Source organism: Hemicordylus capensis, chromosome 2 (genome assembly GCF_027244095.1).
Source record: "Hemicordylus capensis ecotype Gifberg chromosome 2, rHemCap1.1.pri, whole genome shotgun sequence".
NCBI lineage: Eukaryota > Metazoa > Chordata > Lepidosauria > Squamata > Cordylidae > Hemicordylus > Hemicordylus capensis.
In genome coordinates this window covers 369,619,004-369,639,867 of record NC_069658.1, presented here as the reverse complement: position 1 = coordinate 369,639,867, position 20,864 = coordinate 369,619,004, and the positions used below count along the sequence as shown (strand labels likewise).

Below are 20,864 nucleotides of genomic sequence, written 5' to 3'. Positions count from 1 at the left end.
GGGAAAAAGAACCCACGTTTTTGCCTAAATACTCTACTGATCCTGATTCCCATGTGTATTTACTAAGTTCCAGTGGAATCAGTGGGCTTACTTTCTAGTAATTATTTCCAAGCTTTGCTGAGAGGCTTTGCTTTCCCCTTTGATGTGGGTGAGAGAAAGGGGGCATAGGGAGAAAACAATTGTCCATAAAAGGAAAGTGAGGGGAGGAATATTTAACTATGAAAGTGCCAGAGTGGTCATAGACTCTCCTTATCAGGCACCTATATTCAAAAGCACACTCACTGGAAATTGCCAGGACTTGCCCTTCCAACTTTGGCTTCAGAATTCTCAGTGGGCAGACTCAGTTATGTCTTAGATAACTATCCATTAGTTATTTTTTCCTGTTATTTGGGGGATTTTGAACAATACTTAATCAAAAACTACTGGATGGATGTATTTCAAACCAGCAAAAGGCACCCGTCCAGTATGGAGCTGAATTTTTTGAGAACAATAAAGGGTCATCAAAAATTTAAAAATAGACTTAGGAATCAAACACTTAAAGTTCTGTATCTCACCCATTTTGCTACAGATTTGCACCTAATCTGGAGGTGTGGTGTTTCTCTTGTCATTTAGTTGCTCTGTGCAAAATTTCATGGGGATTGAGTGGATACTTTTGATTTTATGAGCAATAGAACCTTCAGGATTTATGATAGCACTAAGTTGAAACAACTCCTCATCTTAACTATACTGGCACTACTGAGGCAGTATAATCAGCCCTGCTGGATCAGGGCCAAGGCCCATCTAGTCCAGCATCCTGTTTCACACAATGGCCCACCAGATGCCACTGAAAGCCTACAGGCAGGAGTTGAGGGCATGACCTCTCTCCTGCTGTTACTCCCCTGCAACTGGTATTCAGAGGCTTCCTGCCTCTGAAGCTGGAGGTGGCCTATAGCCCTCCGACTAGTAGCCGTTCAGACCTCTCCTCCATGAAGTTATCCAAACCCCTCTTAAAGCCATTCAGGTTGCCACATCTTGTGGCAGAGAATTCCATAAGTTGATTATGTGTTGTGTGAAAAAGTACTTCCGTTTGTTGGTCCTAAATATCCTGGCACTCCCATCAATTTCAAGGGATGACCCCTAGTTCTAGTGTGATGTGAGAGGGAGAAGAATTTCTCTCTGTCCACTTTCTCCACACCATGCATGATTTTATAGACCTCTATAATGTCTCCCCTCAATTGCATTTTAAAAAAAATAAAAATAAATGGCCACCATGCATGTGCAAATGGCCTCTGTGTGGCGCTGGGCCATGCCAGGTCTCACAGAGGCCATTTGTGCATTTGCGGCAGCCAGGGGCATAACTACCATTAGGCAAGCGGAGGTGGCTGCCTGGGGGCCCCCACGCCTCAAGGGGCCCCCAGAGGCAAGTCACATGAGGCAAGTCACATGACTATATATTGTGAAGTGTGTGTGCGCATCCGCGAGGGGCCCATTTTAAAATTTTGTCTCTCGGCCCACTCCAGCCTTGTTATGCCCCTGGTGGCAGCTGCCATTATGGCCGCTGCGCCAATTTAGGAAGGCCCGAACGGGCCGAAAAATGGGCCAAAAAGGCCTGAGGGTGGCATTTTGAAGGCCGGCGGGAGGAGGGGGAACCTCCATGGACACAGACACACCTGCCACCCCTAGGAACTCCTCCGGAGAGAAGAAAAGGTTAAAACAAAATTCCAAGGGGGGAAATCGTGAACTGGTTTGGGGGTTCTGTGCGAGTTGGTTTGACCCCGAGCCATCAAATCCCCAAACTGAACACCCAAATCAGTTCCCACATCCCTACTGCAGAGTCTACTGTGGAGGTGTCAAGCAACTCCTCTTTTAAAATTATATTGGATCACTTTCAGTTTGTGACTCCTGAGGATTTGGACAAACTACTTTGGACTATACATTCTACAGCCTGTTCTCTTGACCCTTGCGCTTTGGCTTATTTCATCTGGTAATTGTATTATCTGAGAGGGTATGGTAAATATTATAAACTAGCTGAACCCGCACAGAGCATCTGTGCGGTAGTTCACTTCCTTTTGGGGGTTAGTTGGGAGAATTTGTTTGGCTGGTCCTCCAACAGCTCTCTTGCTCGCTTTGCCCCCCCCACCGCCTCTCTCGCTCACTCTGCCCCCCCACACCGCCTCTCTCACTTGCTCTGTCTCTCTCCCCTCCGCGCCTCTCTAGCTTGCTCTGTCTCTCACCCCACTGTGCCTCTCTCGCCCTGTCTCTCCCCCCGCGCCCCTCTCTCACTCGCGCTGTCTCTCCCCCCGCGCCCCTCTCTCGCTCGCGCTGTCTCTCCCCCCGCGCCCCTCTCTCGCTTGCTCTGTATCTCCCCCTGCGCCCCTCTCTCGCTCGCTCTGTATCTCCCCCCCGCGCCTCTCTCGCTCACTCTGTCTCCCCCTCCCCGCACGCCTCTCTCGCTCGCTAGAGTCTGCGGCCACCACCGTGGTCTTTTACACCACGCTTCTTTTACAATATAAAGACAAAAAGGTGTGAAGAATTCAACTATACAGGATGTGGTGGAAATGAAAACAACTTTGTTACTCAGAAGGACTGTTGGAAGGTCTATCGGAAGGCAGGGAGAAACCCAAGTTTTGAGAGAATAACTGTTTGGAAACAAAGAAAGCCCTTTTACAGCGTGGTCTTTTACAGCGTGGGCTGGCCAATTCTCCTCCTCCTGGGTGTGCCAGCCAATCAGGCGCCTCTGCAGCCCAGCCAATCAGCTGGGCTGCAGGGACGCATTTTCCCCAGGCACACCTATGAGAAATATATATATATATAGATGCTTCTCTGAGGGAGGGCAGGATGCCTCCTTGTTTTAAGGAGGCTATTAGTAGACCTTGTTTGAAGAAATATGCATTGGATCCCTCAGAGCTAATTACAGACCTTTTTCCAATCTTCCATGGTTGGGCAAGGTGATTGAGTGGATGATGGCCTCTCAGCTCAGGAAAAGCTGAGTTCTGGAAAATATAGATTATCTAGACCTATTTCAAACTGGCTTTCAAGAGGGCTATGGGGTTGAGACTGCCTTGGTCAGCCTGATGAATGATCTTCAGTTGGCTATCAGCAGAGGGATTGTGACTTCACTGATCCTTTTGGATCTCTTGGAAGCTTTCAATACCATTGACCATCGTATGTCCTTCTGGATCACCTGAGGGAGGTGGGATTGGGTGGCACTGTTTTATAGTGCTTCCATTCTTACCTCTTTGGTAAATTCCATATGGTATCGCTTGGAGACTGCTGCTCTGCAAAGCAAGAACTAAAGTATGGAGTTCCACAAGGCTCCATACTGTCTCCAATGCTCTTTAATATCTGCATGAAACCTCTGGGAGAGATCATCAGGATGTTTGATGCAGGGTGTTATCCATATGCTAATGACACCCAGATCTATTTCTCCATAGCGACCTCATCAGGAAATGACATAACTTCCCTAAATGCCTGCCTAGAGGGGGTAATGGGCTGGATGAGGAATAACAAACTGAAGTTGAATCCAAATAAGACAGAGAAACTTACTGTGGGGGTTTGGGACCTGTGAGATGTTTTAGATTTGTCTGTTCTGGATGGGGTTACACTCCCCTGAAAGATCAGGTACGTAGCTTGGGAATGCTCCTGGATCCAAAACTCTCTGGTTTCTCAGGTTGAGGCAGTGGCCAGGAGCACTTTTTATCAGCTTCGGCTGATAAGTCAGCTATGTCCATATCTGGAGATAAAAGGCCTCAAAACAGGGGTGCATATTCTGGTAACCTCCAGGCTTGACTACTGTAGTGAGCTGTATATTGGGCTGCCTTTCTACATAGTCCGTAAACTACCATCGGTACAGAATGCAGCAGCCCATATAACCCAAAGGGACCATATAACCCAAAGGGACCATATAACACTGATTTAAAAAGAACCGCACTGGCTGCCAATATGTTTCTCAGCAAAATACAAAGTGCTGGATACTACCTATAACTATTACCTCAATGGCTAGGCACTTTCTTTGTCATGAAACCTTTCACCTATTAAGATCATCTAGAGAGGTCCAGTTACGGTTGCCACTGGCTCATTTAGTGGCAACTTGAGACCAGGCCTTCTCTAACACATATCAGGTGGTATATAAATATGATAAATAAATAACTGCATCAAAAACACACAGGCATGTTCTGAGTAGTTGCTTGCACATACCAACTTACTTTGTGCATACTTCCACACAGCTGTGAGTGTGTGAAGGGAGTATGGTCTGGGCCCACTCACTGTCTACAAATGCTTTCAGACTTTGGGTGGGCTCTTTTTAGTGTCCAGTGTTTTGAAACTCAGCCTGAAGAACTTACCCACTGTCACAGGAAATGATGGCTGAGCCAAAAGCCATTCTTTTTGCTAGTCAAAATATCATTTTTCATCTCTGTTTGGAGCTGCTCTTTTTAAATTCAGTGGGAGCTCTTCATAAGGGCTCACAGAAATCTTCCAATTTCCATAACAGAGCTTCACCTCTCCATTTGTGCCTGCCTGCTGTGACAACCTCCATCATTGTTGAATCTGAGTTACTATAACCCACTATTCGTTTGTTCTTGTAGCCTCTCTCCTTCCCCCTGCAACTTCTGTGTTAACACATTTTCATGCCTTCTTTTTCCTTAAATGTTTTTATATGGTTGCACCACAGGGTGCCCTTGACCAGAATTTTTCCATAATTGTATGACTGTTGGCAATTATCTTTAGTGGGAAAACAGTGATGATGTTGAATTTTTAAGATAAATCATTTTAAGAGGGTAAAGAGTTGTTTACTAGATTTTCACTCTGCTGGTTTCAAGGATGGAGCAGAAATCCTGGTGATTTCTCGCTTTGTCTTTCGTTCTTTGTGTTCTTATGTCCAGCTGCTACAGCCTTAAAGGTAGAAAACTGCTCACAAAGGAGATATAAAATCTTGGAGATGCTTTTGGCTTACCATATAGAGACTATTAGTTAGAAACACACTTTTAAGTAATCTTTTTTGTTTCATAAACACATTGCCATGTTCAGCATTATATGAGTCTTAAATCAGATCCAAGGAGGAGAAAAGTCAAATTGAAAGGGTGGAAAATGCACTACTAAACTTCTAGAGACTGAATTTTGAGCTTCAGTAGGGCCTGAAGTTTACAGCTGAGTTCCATGTCTGTAATTATTTCTGGTTTGATTTTTGGATCCTGCTCATGGGAAGGGAATTCGGCATTCATAATTATGGTAGGATATGGTCTTAATGATAGGAATACAGCAGGACCCAATGGAGTCTCCCTCATACAGCATTCTTTTTCTTTTTCTTTGGAACAAAACAGAGTACCTTTCAACAACATTCCAGTATGGTCAAGGGGAGAACAAAACATGGACAAACCCAGATGTGTTTAATGAGATGCCTGTTTCCAGTCTTGTGAAAGTGATGTTCAGTCTTTCTTTCAACAACAAAAATGTAAAAGGCCGTGCTTTTTATAAAATAATTTTACAAAGGAAGCTGCCTAATTAAAAGATAGGATTTTCCTGGGGACAGCTTCCCGTTAAAGCCTTTCATTCCAAAGTACTTTTTTGGCTTTAAAAAGATGTTTGAAGTCCATTAATTTACTCTTTGCAGCATCCTTTAAAATTTAATCCCCTTTCTAATCAAGCCCTCAGTAGTTTAAATAACTGTTAAGTATCTTTGGTGGGGATTATGAACAGTTATTCAAGATTATATGATGAATCTAAGACTCATAGGACTGTGATTAAAATCTATAAATCTCCTCAAATGACACAAATAACCATTTAAAACACCATAAATTTAATTTCAGAGAGTTAAAGTATTTAAAAACAAGATTCATAGGATAACATAAGGTTAAAAGTTATTTTCAAGTACCTACTTTGGGGGATTTTCAGTCTTAACTGGTAGCAGTTGGATTGCTTGCAAACCCCTAGGTAAGATTCACAAATCATTCCTCATCACTGTCCTTAACTTGTTTCCATTATCTTCCTTCGTAGTATTAAAAATTTCATAACCTTACTTTCAGTGACGTCTGTCTAAACTTTGGAAAGCCCTGGCAGATTTGATCTTTTGCAGAGAAGCATGCTATTGTGAAACTTTTGAGGCAAGAGAGATACTGTCTGTCTATATCCCTAGCTACCCATTTGGTTCAGCTTGAATAGTAAAATGCAGGCAATTAAAGTGCTACATCAATATCAAAACGTGAGAAAGTTAATAGCAGTGCTTACTCTGCTCATCCCTAATTCTAATATTCCAGATGTTAAGTAACATATTCATCTTCCTATTTCTATTCAAGCTGATGAGTTTAAACCACCACCTGTGCCTTATGCACTGGAAAATTTTATCTGTCTACCAGCCTGATATGCCAAAATCACTGGTGCAGAGCACAGTGCTCTAATAACTCCTTCCTAACCTGTAGCTGAGGGAATTTTTTCCACGGCCTTAAACATAGCATATTACTTCTCCCTGCTTGGCCTATTCCCATCTCCTGCCCATTTCAGCACACTGCTATAGTACAAAAGGTTGTCTTTTGTTTTATAATTTATCTAATTTTACCACACTTTTAGGTGACTCAGTGTGAGAATATCAAGAAGTTGTCTTCTCCCTTACTCTCCTGAAAGGAGTTTCTGTTTTCCTCCAACATAAGAGGCATTTATTACTTTAGCACATTGGCTTTCTTTTTAAGGGTAGCAGCACCAAACTACGGAGATAGACATGCTAGCTGTAAGTACCAAAGCTCCAAAAGAGAACTTTCTCTGTCTCTTGAGGGCAAACAGAGCAAAGGTTTTACTTTATGCTTTTTCTGACAGATATCAAAATTGTCAGTTAATTGAAGATAAATTCAAAAGTTCCAAGGGTACATAGGAAGAAATAAATGTATCCAGCACCAAAACTGCCTCTTGTGTGGTGTCATCTCTGTCTGTTTTGATTGCTGAAATTCTGTATTATTTTTCTTTTCACTTTCTTGATTTGACTGTGAATTGGAGATTATAGGTGGGGCTATTTAGATAGGCAAGCTGATGCTTTTTTCCTTTAGTTCCTCTAAATTCTTTCTTAATCCTCATTAAGTCTCCTCACTCAGAGGAGCTCTTTCCCCTGGACAGAGGAGCTCTTACCCCTGGACTTCGGGGCTCAAGTCTAGGGCCTCCACACCCCCTGGGGACCCCCAAATCCTCTTTAGTCTGACCTGGGTGATGTGCTTTGTACAATCAAGAACCTACATGATAAAAATTGATGCTTAACGTGCAGCTTAAATGTAGTGGGGTGGTGGTGGTGGTGCTCCAAAGGCCTTTAGGTCCAGGCTCCAAAATTACCTAGGTACACCTCTGTCCTCACTGGAGATATATATGTATGACTTTTATCAGAAGTATATCAGGAAATTTCTGTATTTCTGAGCACTTTATACTCCATCATCTGAATGTGATTAGTTCTGTTTCTGACTGACAGTCTGACTAAGGGAGAACTGTCTGTGTCTCCAGATAAAGTTTGCTTCACTTCAAGAGTAAAATTCACTTGGGGAGAAATACACTGTTGTGAGCCATATGTTTGACCTATTTATTTATTGAAATTGGGATGTGTTTTTGAGTTTCTTAGAACTAAATAATCTCTCAATTAAAGGGGGAAAAGAAAATTGGGTGAGGGGGAAGGAGAAAGAAAGAAGTGAAACTTGCTCTGCTGCAATAATTATTTGGACAAGCTTTGCTTTTATAGAACTGTGAATCCTGTGATTTGATATTTCATCAGACTCGTGACATTTAAGATAATACAAGTATTTCACAGCACAAAAGCAAATCATGTAATTTAGCTTGCCTCATCAAGCTTTGCCGCAGCAGGGGTCTCTAATTCAGCTCAGACAAAAGATTTATAAGGTTCTCAATATAAATACCCACAATACCTCAGGAGACACACACACACACAATACAAAAGGCTCCCCAGAGCAAATACAATGGACCTGGTGCTCAAATTCATCCTTAGAATTGTTACTATAATAAACAATTGGAATCTGTTATTGATAGTTTTAAATATATATAATATTGGCAGCATCTGCCGCAAGTTTGATTCTTAACAACAGTCACTAAAATCTTCATGAGCTTGGTGAAGTTGGCAAACTACTACAACCACTATGAATATTTATATTTCGCTTTTCAACAAAAGTTCTCAAAGTGGTTTACATGGATAGATAAATAAATAAAATGGTTCCCTGTCCCCAAACAGCTCACAATCTTGAAAAGTACAGAGAGCAACAGTGCAGCCGAACTAGTCCTAGTTCTGCTAGGACTAGTTCTAGCAAACTAGTCCTAAGAGTTTACTAAAATTAGTATTAGGCACCTATTGACATTTGCTGGGGTTGGGTGTTGAATTATCTTTTTGCGGGGTCAAAGATTCTAATGCTTTGAGCTTCATGTTATCATAAAGAAGAAGTAGAATACAATAATGAGTTTGGCAATATTCGGGAGGCATAAAATAAGGCACTTTAGCCTCAGTTGTATCCCCCAGCTGCAAACACTTCTATCTTTTGACTAAAAGGGGTACAAATATCTGCCTATTCAAACATCTCTATAAGAGAGAAATGACATATGATGAGAAGGCAGGTCAGAATTGATATTCCCTTTGCTATACTCCATCATATTGTTTGTTTGTTTGTTTGTTTGTTTATTCGCTTTCTATACCGGCCTTCTAAAAATGACTCAGGGCGGTTTACACAGAGAAATAACAAACAAATAAGATGGAACCCCGTCCCCAAAGGGCTCACAATCTAAAAAGGAACATAAGATAGATACCAGCAACAGTGACTGGAGGTACTGTTGAAAAACAGCAATCCAGATCTTCCTTACCACATACTGTAATTTCATCTTTATCACTTTATAATAAATGTGTGCTTAGCATTCCTTGAGTGGACTACCAGATTATACAAAATCTTGTCAAATGGGCTGAATAGTAACCATGCACATTTGGCAAGTTTGGATATCAAATAGGTATTTAATGTTGCATGCATAGCTATTAGACTACAAAAGGGACTTTGAATATTTGACAATGAGTAGTTTTGTCTGGAAGTCTCCATGACAAAGAAAATCCAGTATGGTGCGTCTCTTAATTAATTTTTTTTAATTAAAAAAACCAGAAATGTGAAAAAGGCATGAAGCTTGGAGCAAGCGGAAGCAATAGGCACTTACTGCTTCGAGCAGCTTTGTTTCCTGGCTGTTCTAGGTTTGTGTCTCAGTACATGACAGCCCTGCATGGGCAGAACTACTGCAACAAACCTAGAATGTCATGTTGGTGTCACACAAAACTAAGGTTAGCACAAACCATGGTTTGCAAATTCACTTGACACATAGGACTCAGATAGTGGTTTTGTAGCTTAAAGCTAGGTTTTTTAACAGTTCAGCTTTGGGCATACAAACAATTTGTGACTAGCTGAAAGCCAGGCTCCACGTGACATGATAATCCACCCATTATCTTCCTCTTTACTACTTTTCGTGGTGGGACTAGTTTAGATAATACTCTATGCAGCAGCCTCAGTGCACTCAATAAGAAAATGCATGTACCATGAGTGCACATGTCCTTGTCCCTTTCCACCAGGATGCCTTTCATCACCATCATCATCATCATCATCATCATCATCATCATCATCATCATACATGTATTTGTAATATCATCAGAGCCAGCCATAAAGAATATGAATTCCTGACATAAAGTTTTAAAAAGCTTTTTATTTATTCTCTGATATTGTGGTCTTGATGTATCTCTCCTTAACATCCATAATTTCATTTCAAAATACTTAGGTTTAGGTTACGTTGTTTAACTGCTTCCTTCTAATGGGTATATTACTTAAGCTTGGAGATATTCTCGTTTTTCTTATAAAGTACTTAAAGAAAAATCCATGGAACTTTTAAACGCATATCTGCTGTCACTAGCAAAGGTTGCTTTAATGAAAGGTACTTCTCTTTTTGTTTAAACACATAGTCAAATATCAAATTCAGAACATATCTGAATTCTCTTCTCTATACATCTATTTATTATAAAGTAGGTATGCTTTATCAATTGATATTGACCTTGTGTTCTGATAAAAAGAGCCATTTGGATTTCTAAAACATGTTGTCGTTGTAAAGTAAGAACATTAGCAAGCATTGTAATGGAGCAGAAAAGTAGACCAGTTGAAGTTGCCCTTTGTGCAGAGTGAAACTATGAAATCTATAGGTGTATATTTCTGCTGTGTATTCATGTATATGTGTTTCGTGTATATTTCCATTCAGTATCGAAGGAATAATATTCAGGTCTCTCACTAGTATTGAATGGAGGCATTTCTAGCCCCCCTAGGTCCTGAACTGGCACTTCAGAACACTCTGATTGCCTCCTTGATTGTTTGCGAGATAACTGTAAGATTGGCAGTGACAGGGTAATTTACTGAAGATTGCAATGTCAGACTATATCCAAGGGGGCTTGCTGGCATGAAGATGTTATTCTCATGACTGACAGGCCACTGGGAGATTGGTGTGCCAATTTAAAGTTCATGGTGTCGTCAAAAGTGCTCAGCCACTGCAGCCCATAATCACGCGGCTTGATGAGGTCATTATAGGCATAACATATGCTCACCCCAATAACAGACACAGAAAACTATATATTCAACAGCTTGAGCAGGTAAATATAAATTTGTAGGCGGGAGTCATTTTTATCCTGTGGTTTGCCTTTTTGATTTCTGGATAGGATTCTCTTTGCTTACAGTTGCCAGAACAAAGGCATCAAGCAAACTAAAAGCAGAGGACAATTTTCAGCTTGCAGTCGTAGAAGTGTCACAAGCACAGAGAGAACAGGATGCTGAGGAAAAGGTGTTCAGGCTTTAATAGAAAAACTGCCTTGAGTTATTATCTGAACCCAATTATGTTCTCACATTGATTATATAAAGTGGGTAGTGAATGGACGGCAAGGAGAAAACGATTCAAGCTTCATGATGGAGACGAACTTCAAGATGAATGAGGGTCCTAATGTGAATGGGCTGCTGACCTTAGAAAAATAAAAATCTATAGCTCAAGTAACAAGAGAGCTCCTCTAACTTGAGAACTTTCCATGGTGTGAAGTGAAAACAATGCTAATATTGCCATAGCTGTTTTGTTTTTAAATTGGAGATAGCATTGTTGGCTCAAGCAACAAAGCAATTCATCTAACTTAGGAACTTTCCATGGATATAAAGTCAAAACAGTGCTAACACTGCCACAGCTGTTTGCTTTTTAAAATCGGAGATAGCATTGTCTGGGTGATGTTTTGATAATGTCAAAATGGTAAAAGTCTGCAATAGTTGAACTTTAAGCACAGTATGCATGTTGGATATTTGCTAATGAACATATAGTCCACTCCATCCCAAGGGTTCATGACAGGGGTGTCTGCAGGAATGTTCCTGGGGTGAGAAATTATATTATATCCCACAGTTAACTGGCCATAACACCGGGGGGGGGGCTGCCCCCCCGCAGATGCTCGTGGCAGTAAACAATATGTTGATTTCTCTGTTCTATTCCTGCCCAGCCACCAAATATCAGTTTCAATAAAAATATACTGCTTCCAGAAGGCATATATGCTTAATTTTCAGTATTTCACCAAGGAAAGACAATGCCAGAGTTGAGGGGTGGCTACCAAAAATTGCTCTGTACATGCCCTTGCAGATCAGTTTGGTGCATATATGGGTGACCTTAAGAGATCGTTCCTGGTTTATCTTAAAGGTCTTGTTGGAGGCAATCTGTAGATATACTGAGCTGAGACCATGTGGAAAGTATGGGAGTTTCACTACATTTCTATACAAATGTGTGTGTGTGTGTGAGTGTGTGTGTTCTCTCTCTCTCTCTCTCTACACACACACACACACACACACACACACACACACACACACACATTTGGTGATATTTATTTTTGAATTTTAAGGAAAAAGTGGTATGCTCCATCCAGTCGAAGTGCTTATAGACTGAAACTATTGGGACTGTTCCAGATCAAGCCCTTGGGAGACAATGGCCTCTTTTTTTTTTCTCCTTTCAGATGGCCTTGTAGACTGCCTGGATCCAGACTGCTGCCTCCAGTCAACGTGTCAGAATAGCCTGTTGTGCCGTGGCTCCCGTGATCCCCTCGACATTATACAGCAAAGTCACTCGGGTTCACCAGCTGTGAAGTCATTCTATGATCGAATCAAACTCTTAGTGGGAAAAGACAGCACTCATATCATCCCAGGGGAAAATCCCTTCAACAGCAGGTAGCACCCAAAACTATGACTTTATTATGACATGGAAGTACTTCTGGCAGAGGTTTTAATAATGGTTTTAACATGTCTTGCTGCTTTCAGTAATGATAACTTTTTCCATCTTGGGGCAAAATTTAATTGTGGGCTTTTTCTCATGATTTTCTAATGTTGCCTTGATGTCAGAATGTTGGCTTTACATTCTGGCTCCTTGCAGGCGGAGGCTAGCATGGGATCTCGCTCATGTACCACAGGGAATGGATGGGGGGTGGGTTCTGTTATTCCAAAAGCATAAGAAGGAAATGTGATTTAACAATGAGAATACACTGGCTTTCAGATAACGAGACCTGTCTGTTTTACCCCTGCATTAAGACAAATATGAAAGTACAACTCTGGATAAGAGCTTGTTGCTTATTTCATCCAGTTTTACACTTTGCGCTTGTTCTGCCTTTGATTACACTAATGCAATATTTGAAAATATGGTAATCCAAAAGCCACCTGCATTTTTGTATTTGAACATAATTAAAAGTAGTTTAAATATTAATTGGAAACACCTTTTTAATTCAAAAAAACCTTTTAAATAAGTTAATATAACTGAGTAATTAACTAAACAATTCAGCCCTATCACAAACTGAAGTCCTTTAGATCTTGACCACTGTTTGAAAGCCAATTTATGGAAATCTATAGAAAATATGTGTTTAAGTAGATATGATTGTTGAATGTGGGAAACGTAATGTTTGATTTAATCAAAACTGAAAATGCAGCCCAGTCCTATGCATGCTTACTTGTAAGTAAGTCCCAGTGGCTGGCATGATGCACAGCATTTACAGAGCTGTAACTTGGTGCCCTGGGGAAGCAGCATACTCCTAAGGCAACCCCAACATTGTTTAGAATGGGCTGTAGCTCAAGCAGCACTTACACAGTCCCCCCCCCCAATTTGCAACAATGGGGAAAACGGTGGAAGCACTGCTTGTGCTACTGCCCATTCTTAACAGCGTTAGGAGTCTGCCTTAGGAGTCTGCAGCAGCCCTGGGGCTCAGCATTATGACTTTGTAACACTGTGCATCATGTCGGCCACTGAATTCAATGGCACTTAATTTTTAGTAAGTATTTAGGATTGCTGCCTTGATCTCCCAAATCTGGACTAGTTATTAAGGCAATTTCTCCTTTATTAGAAGTCGTTAAAATAGGCAGTGAATGTCAGGTGCTAGTCTTTGAGATATTAATGTTCATGACCATATCAATAGTTCCTCCTTTGCAATTTATTTCAGGATGACTGGACAGTGAGTTATGGGCTCTTTTCCTGATTTTTCCTCAGATAGGCACTCTTCCCTTCCTGATTATCTAGAACATATTTAAGCTTTCTCAGTGTAGCCATTACAGTATTTTCTCTTGTGGTTCACTAATCTTTTAACCATCAGGAGTCTGAATATGTGGTTAGGTCTCAACTCATGATCTATATCTATGCCTTCTTTCACTGAAAGAAAATGTTTTGATTGCTAAGAGTTTTTGAACCTAAGGCCCTTTCCATAGGCCAAGATCTGCCTAAAGAGAATATTGACCCAGCCCTGGGACCATCTCGGATTTTACTAGTAGCTCATTTCACTGCACTAACTGCATTATTATTTTTCGGGTGCCACCACTGGTTTTAAGAATACCCCATATTCAGAAGTATTGCTTTTATAAAGACTAGTTTTTACATGAGTAGCTGAAGACACACTAGAACTGCAGCAGTGCACCTTAAGATATTTATATCTGGGGGGGTGGGATCCCAGTAATGCACTGCACACTCACATGGTGCATTATTTGGGCTCCGGGGTGCGGGGCGACACATGGTGGCACATCTCGGCACCCTGAACCCGGGAGCTGCCGTGGGAGCTGCTGCTCATCTGGACGGGCAATCCACCCACCCAGGGACTTGAAGGGGATCATCTGCGGGAAAGAGAAGTTAAACCCTCCTTCCCCGCAAACCACCTCGGAGCTCTTCTCATGGATTGGTGAGAAGAGCTTTAGTATATTATATGTCTAGTGGCAAATATTAATTGAGGAAAACATTGCAGAGACTAAGGGCCAGTGCACACATATATTTGCTGAACACTTTTGTGTATGTAGGTACATGCTACATGGAGAAACAGTGTGAACGAGATACTTCATAGAGACAGTCATAGTAATTCCTGTGACTATGGTGGCAGGGGGGGAAAGTAGTTGTAATCAAATCAATGTTTGCCATTTGTCCATATACTACCTGGATAAAACTAAGCTATTTCTACATGATTGTGTGAGAAAATAAGTGTAGCTTGTACTGATCGTTGGTATTGTGTCTATGCAACATTTAATTATATTTCTGGAACAATTAAGTTGTAAGAAATAACTCTCCTTCATCCTGGTAATTCTCTTATCCTTTCCATTGTGTCAGTCAATTTTAGATTGTAAAACTAAAGGCGAGGGATTCATGCATGTAAAATTTGGTCGATTTTTATTCATCCTTTTAAAATTTAATACTTTTAGGCACTTACTTCAGAACTAAAATGAAATGGGACTGTAGCTCAGTGTAAGAGCACATGCTTTGCACGCAAAAGTTCCCGATTCTAACACTGGCATCTCCAGGCAGGGTTGGGGAAAGAATCCTGTCTTAAATCTTAGTCTGTGTACCAGGCCTGTGTACCAGGCTAGTCTGTGTACCAGGCCTGCTCAACTTGGGCCCCCCAGCTGTTTTTGGACTGCAACTCCCATAATCCCCAGACACAGTGGCCAATAGCCAGGGATTATGGCAGTTATAGGCCAACGTCTGCAGGAGGGCCGGAGTTGAGCAGCCCTGGTGTAGACAGTACTGAGCTTGATGGACCAATGGCCTGACTTAGTATAAGGCAGCTTCCTATGTTCACCTAAATATGATCAATTATAAACTTCATAACTCTTTGAAAACCATTGAAGTTGGAGAACTGAGCATTATGACTCTGGTTACTTCCCTAAGCACATTTACTTAAACATACTTCTGAGTGAATATGTTGAGGATTCTGCAGTTTGCAATGCAGCATGGGTGTCTGCTGTCCCAAATGAATGCTCCCTGTGTAACAGGGTTAGGGAGGTATAAAAATGTGCTAAATAAATAAATAAATAACAACAAAAATAAAGGAGATTACATTAAAAGTAGGCTTTTAATTTTTATTGTTTTAAAGTTCTAGTGGTGGATATTTTAATTTTTTAGATTATTTAAGATTGTAATTGTTTTAATTTGCCCAAATTGCCCAAATATTTTATATAAGGTGGTATGTATGTGCAATAGATAGATAGATAGATAGATAAAATTTCTCTTCTCCACACGTTCGTTTGTACCAAAATTAATCTATGAAAAGGGCTTTGGTTTTTCCAAAAATTGAAGATACTGTTATTTCCTGCCTGGAAATGTTATCAACCCCATATGAATAGCTCAGTAATCAGTGTGGACTGTTTATATATAATATTACATATATTTCTGTCCATTTGTAGTCTGTTTCAAGAAAACAGAAGCATCCTCTGCTTGTGTAGAATTGTGCATGCTCAGAAACTCTGCAGAGATTTTGATTGCAGACATTATGTTGTGTTGCTTAGTTTATGTAGCTTTTGACAAGAAGCTTGCTGGACTCTAACTCAAGAGCAAATGTGCATTTATACAAGAGTAAACAAATCTAGAATCTTAAATTCTTGTAAACAGCCCTGAGCCATTTTTGGAGTGGCGGTATATAAATCAAAGAAATACATAAATACATAAAAAAGAAATGTATTCCTAGTGTAGCTATCAGTGTCCCCAAAGCACTGTTTTAGAGAGCTGACATTTTAATTGCATTTCTTTCCTAGTCTTGTGTCTCTTATTAGAGGCCAAGTGGTGACTACAGATGGAACTCCACTTGTTGGAGTCAACGTGTCATTTGTCAAGTATCCAAAGTACGGCTATACCATCACTCGCCAGGATGGCACGTAAGTCTATTCACTTCATTCAGGACCTATTTAGTATGTCATATTTGTGCAGATTAACAGATGGTGCTATCTAGTGAAACCATGTGGTATCATGCATGGAATTCCTACTGGGCCAAGGAGCTATCAAGGAAGTACAAAAGTAATTTTTCATATGGCATTTTGAATACTAACTGAAAGTAAATATGAAAGGGCCGACTTCTGATAATAATGTGTTAGCAGTTGGGCTTCTTTTCACAGAAATTGTACTGTATATCTAAAAACATTTGTGGGCTACAGCAATATCCAGCTGAGACCAGAAATATTCAATTTTGAAATGCAAGGCAAGCGAACACTTGTCTGGAGAAAAAAATGTCATTATAAAGCAGTGTGTTTTCTTAAAAGTTCCCATCTGCCCTCTAATCCACTATCTTTAGAGTTTCTTGAGGGTAGAGCATAATCAAAAGAGTGTAATTGAATATACTTAGACAATTCCCTGCTGTGTGAAGAAGTGTGTCCCTTTTCCCTATTTATCATCTGATTTTAAATGCACACAAGTTCAGCCTAAACAAAAATACAATGTGTCATGCTTTACCTAATTTATTGGATATGGCAGTAAAATAGAATGCCTGTGAATGAATGCATAGTAACTATTTGCAGCACTGTGTGTAAAGGCATCGTCCATAAAAGTAGTTTGAATTGGAATAACTGATCAGAAATAGTGCCATGGCTGGGGGCAAGATTCAGGTTTCTGTTGCACCACTGGAGTACTCCAATTTCAAGGTTTTATGTAGGACAATACTGCAGTAGCAATAATGAGGCAGTTCTTTGGTTTGGTGCATTGTTCCATCCATGCCTTTACTTCACATTCCTTAATTTGCCTAAAGCAAACTGCCGCTCAGTGCTTTGCCTTATTTCAGCAAAGCATTTGCATTGTTTTTAAAGACTATTTATAGCAGCTCCATGTTGAAACTCTGCCACCATTCAATGTTTTGCCATATTTCATGAATTTATTAACATTGTTTTTCAAGGGCTATTCACAGCAGCTCCATGCTCACAGTTCAAGTTTCCAATGTTTGTAATAACAAGCCTCCTTGAGTTGAGAATACAAGTATTTGGGCTTTCTTATGTATATTTAGAAAGAAATAAAGACATCCTTTTAGGGCTGATTTTTCAACTCAGACTCTAGGAGCATGAGATTAGGACATGAAAGAAAGGATCAGTATCCCATAATGTTGCCGATTCTTTTAAGACTCGTAAAAAAGGAAATCAAGGGAACTAGAATTTTGCATCTATTTATCCTTAGAACAGGCTGTCTACACAGGGGAAGGAGCACACTCCCTCCCAGATTCACTGAGTGACATCCTTACTAATGGTGCGTGCGTACGTCTAACAAAAACACATGTGCCCCTGAACGTCTGAAGCACAGGTGCTGTTGTGCAAGTGTGGCTGATTTCATCTGCTCTGGAAGTGTTCTTTCACTCATGGAAATACATCCCGGACCCTGATGACTCTCAAGGATGTGTTTCTGGTGTCACCCTGGATCAAGGGATGTGCAGCAAAAATTGTGCTCTTGCACAAGAGCGCTTTTGCTTTGGGGGCCCAGAGGCTAACTCTTTTTTAGAGGCACACATGCATCACTAATCAGGTTGTTGGCCATTGGCTGGAGAGGAGATGAATTGCTACTTTTTCTTCATCCAATTTATAGCAACGGTGGGGGAGTTTGAAGGGGAATTCATACCTTCCACAGCAAATGTCCACCCCTCCCCAGGAATGCTTACCTCCCAATTTCAAAACCATAAATGTATTAGGTTTTTATCCAGAAGATAAATTCTTTAAAATCCTGGGGGAAAACATTATCTTCATTCCTGAAAGAGATCCAGCACTGAGCGCAGTCATGCTAATTTCCCATCATTGCTCTTTCTCTGCCATCTGCCACAAGCAGTCTAATGAAAGGATAGTTCTGTCACTGCTAGACTTAAATCACAAAGGCTCTAGTTAACACTGAATTGGGTGCTATTTTGTAGATGTCATCCTTTGTACCTTTTTAAGACTATGGCTGTACTACCAATTTAAATCATTTTTTTTTTAAATTGCTTTACTTTCATGGTTTTCCCCAAGGAACTCTCAGAATTTCATGTTTGTGAGGGTGCTGAGATTTGTTTAATGGAGACCCCTCACTACAATTTCCATTATTCCTGAAAAGAAAAGGGATGCCAAGTAGTAGAGACATGGCTTCAGGGTTTGCATTCAATATATACATTTATATCTGCATTTGTGACTCTGTCCACATGCCACCCCACAGTGTAATGTAGCTTTGGAAAGTAGCACAATGAGACACAAGGCAACCAGTGCTGATAATGCTTCTGGCACAGTACAGATACAAAACTACAGTCACGCCAGCAATTTCACCCTTTTGAATATGTGTTACACAGAAGGGTTGCGCAACTCACGTACATTGTACAAATTATGTGGGTTGATGGTTCATTTGATGTGCAACCAACTTGCGGATTTTTTCTGATTCAAATATAGCCTTAGAGTGACATAAAATATACAGTAGCCTCCAACAGGTGTGGCTCATTCTCATAAAAAATCCTCATATTTCATTGCCTGTTATCTTGCTTGAATCCTTCATGATGTGAATTCCAAATTCGTCTAGGTTTGACTTGATTGCAAATGGAGGCGCATCTCTGACTCTACACTTTGAGCGAGCTCCATTCATGAGCCAAGAGAGGACAGTGTGGCTGCCGTGGAACAGCTTCTATGCCATGGACACGCTGGCAATGAAGACTGAAGAGAATTCTATTCCCAGCTGTGATTTAAGTGGTTTTGTCCGGCCAGATCCTGTTATAATTTCATCACCACTTTCCACATTCTTCAGTGATGCCCCTGGTCAAAACCCCATTGTTCCAGAGACCCAGGTATCAAGGATATTCAAAAGAAAGAATGTCACAAAAACATGACTACTCTCTTTTGCGAACTAATGCCCAATTGAAGTCCTCCATATAAGGCCAATTTACACCTTATGATAACCGGCATGTTTGCCAGGTTTGTACTAGTGTTACCTGTGGGGAATAATCAGTATGAAGAGGAGATGCACACCTCCGAACACTCGGGGATAAATGGCAGGCACATAACAGAGCCAGAACTGTTCATGGCTACCTGGCACCAGAGTGTTTGGAAACATACCTCCCACCTTTATTTTATTTGTTCTTTGCAGAAATCAGTGGGTTAGCAGCAAACATTGTTGCACTGAAGTGTGAATCAACTAACTGTGAGGGTCAAACTAGATGACACATTAAAGATGAATAATCATTATCCCCTTCCTCAAGGCGGCAGTTATTTCTAAAATAAAAACAAATACCAGAGATACGACAACATCTTTAATGTATCATCTAATTTGACCCTTAGTAGGAAACTTCCATTTTCCTATTCATTATTTAGACTTGATAAAGAAAAACTAACAAAAATATTAGTATTGTATTATTATTTATAATATGTACATACCACTTTCAGAAACAAAGTTTTCAAAGTAGTTTATGCATTAAAATGAATGAGAAGATCATTTCCTATCCCAGTGTTATGGACTCAGGGCAACTGGCAAATTTGAGGTGTCCCCAGCGGCTGACAAATTTCAGTTTTGATAGCATCAGGTTTTTTTTAATCTGGGTAACTGCGGCTTTCGTTTCCTCAAGCATCACTAGATGGCAGCAATGCGCTATCTGACTTCTACCAAATTGCTTGAATGCCATCTACCTTAGAAGTATTGATCCATGGAATTGCTCTCTATAGGGGTAGCTAAGTAACCACTATCCCCTTATTCTCTGGCTCCAGCACTGAAAATCCAACCCTAAGGAATCAGCTCTGAACCCAGAAGAACCGCGTGTTACTGGAAATCTCAGTCTAGAGCAGGGATTCTCAGAGTTGGGTCCCCAGATGTTATTGGACTTCAACTCCCATAATCCCCAGGCCCAGTGGCCTTTAGCTGGGGATTATGGGAGATGAAGTCCAATAACATCTGGGGACCCAACGTTGAGAATCCCTGGTCTAGAGGATCCACGCATGGAGGAATTTGGCCAGCTTTAGGTGCCAAAAGGGGCGCCAACAGGGTCTTGCTACCTGATCAGTTCAGCCCTAAATCCCAGGGATTAGTTATCTCTAATTGTGCCAACTCATCCCCTATATAGGTTCTTTTATTCAGTTGATGTATGAGAAGAGAAAAAGATCACACCAGAAATTCTCTTTTGTTACTTTTACTGAAAAATTGCAAAAAAGCAGACAGACAGAGAGGCTAGGCAAGCAAACTAAACTTTTCCCAACCAATCAGGTACAATTCTTAAAAGAAGAGGGGAGGGGAAAGAAAGAGAGAAGGAGAAGATGATGGAGTTCCCCTGTTCTAAGCTTTTTCCGTAGGGCAGAAGTAGTTATACCTCTGGGTCTTCTTTGTTTGCCTCTTTGGGCCAATCAGCTCTCAGATCACCAGGGAGTTGTCCACACAGCAGGCCTTACCATGAGTTTTCTGCAAGGCTTTTCTGCGAATGCAAAGTTATCCCAAAAATCCAAAGCAAAAAGTGGATTTTTTGACCCCAGATATAAATTGGGCTGCACTCTGATGCGCAATGAAAAACCCAAACTGTGTGTGACGTACTCCCCAATAGCTCCCAGGGACTTCAGGGTAAATCTACCCAATATATGAATGCACACCCTCCATTCCAGAGGAGATGCGAGCTAAAGGGC

The 20,864-nt window shown here is 40.9% G+C and overlaps 1 protein-coding gene across 21 annotated transcripts in view; it reads left to right on the top strand.

Annotated features, from left to right (window-relative positions):
- Positions 1 to 20,864, top strand: part of TENM2 (teneurin transmembrane protein 2) — a 1,486,671-nt gene that overhangs the window by 1,389,661 nt on the left and 76,146 nt on the right. For all 21 annotated transcript variants that reach the window (XM_053288965.1, XM_053288966.1, XM_053288972.1 and 18 more), the window contains 3 exons: positions 11,999 to 12,209; positions 16,032 to 16,151; positions 18,787 to 19,048. In XM_053288965.1, the coding sequence (XP_053144940.1) occupies positions 11,999 to 12,209; positions 16,032 to 16,151; positions 18,787 to 19,048 (593 nt within the window). The remainder of the gene's footprint in view (positions 1 to 11,998; positions 12,210 to 16,031; positions 16,152 to 18,786; positions 19,049 to 20,864) is intronic.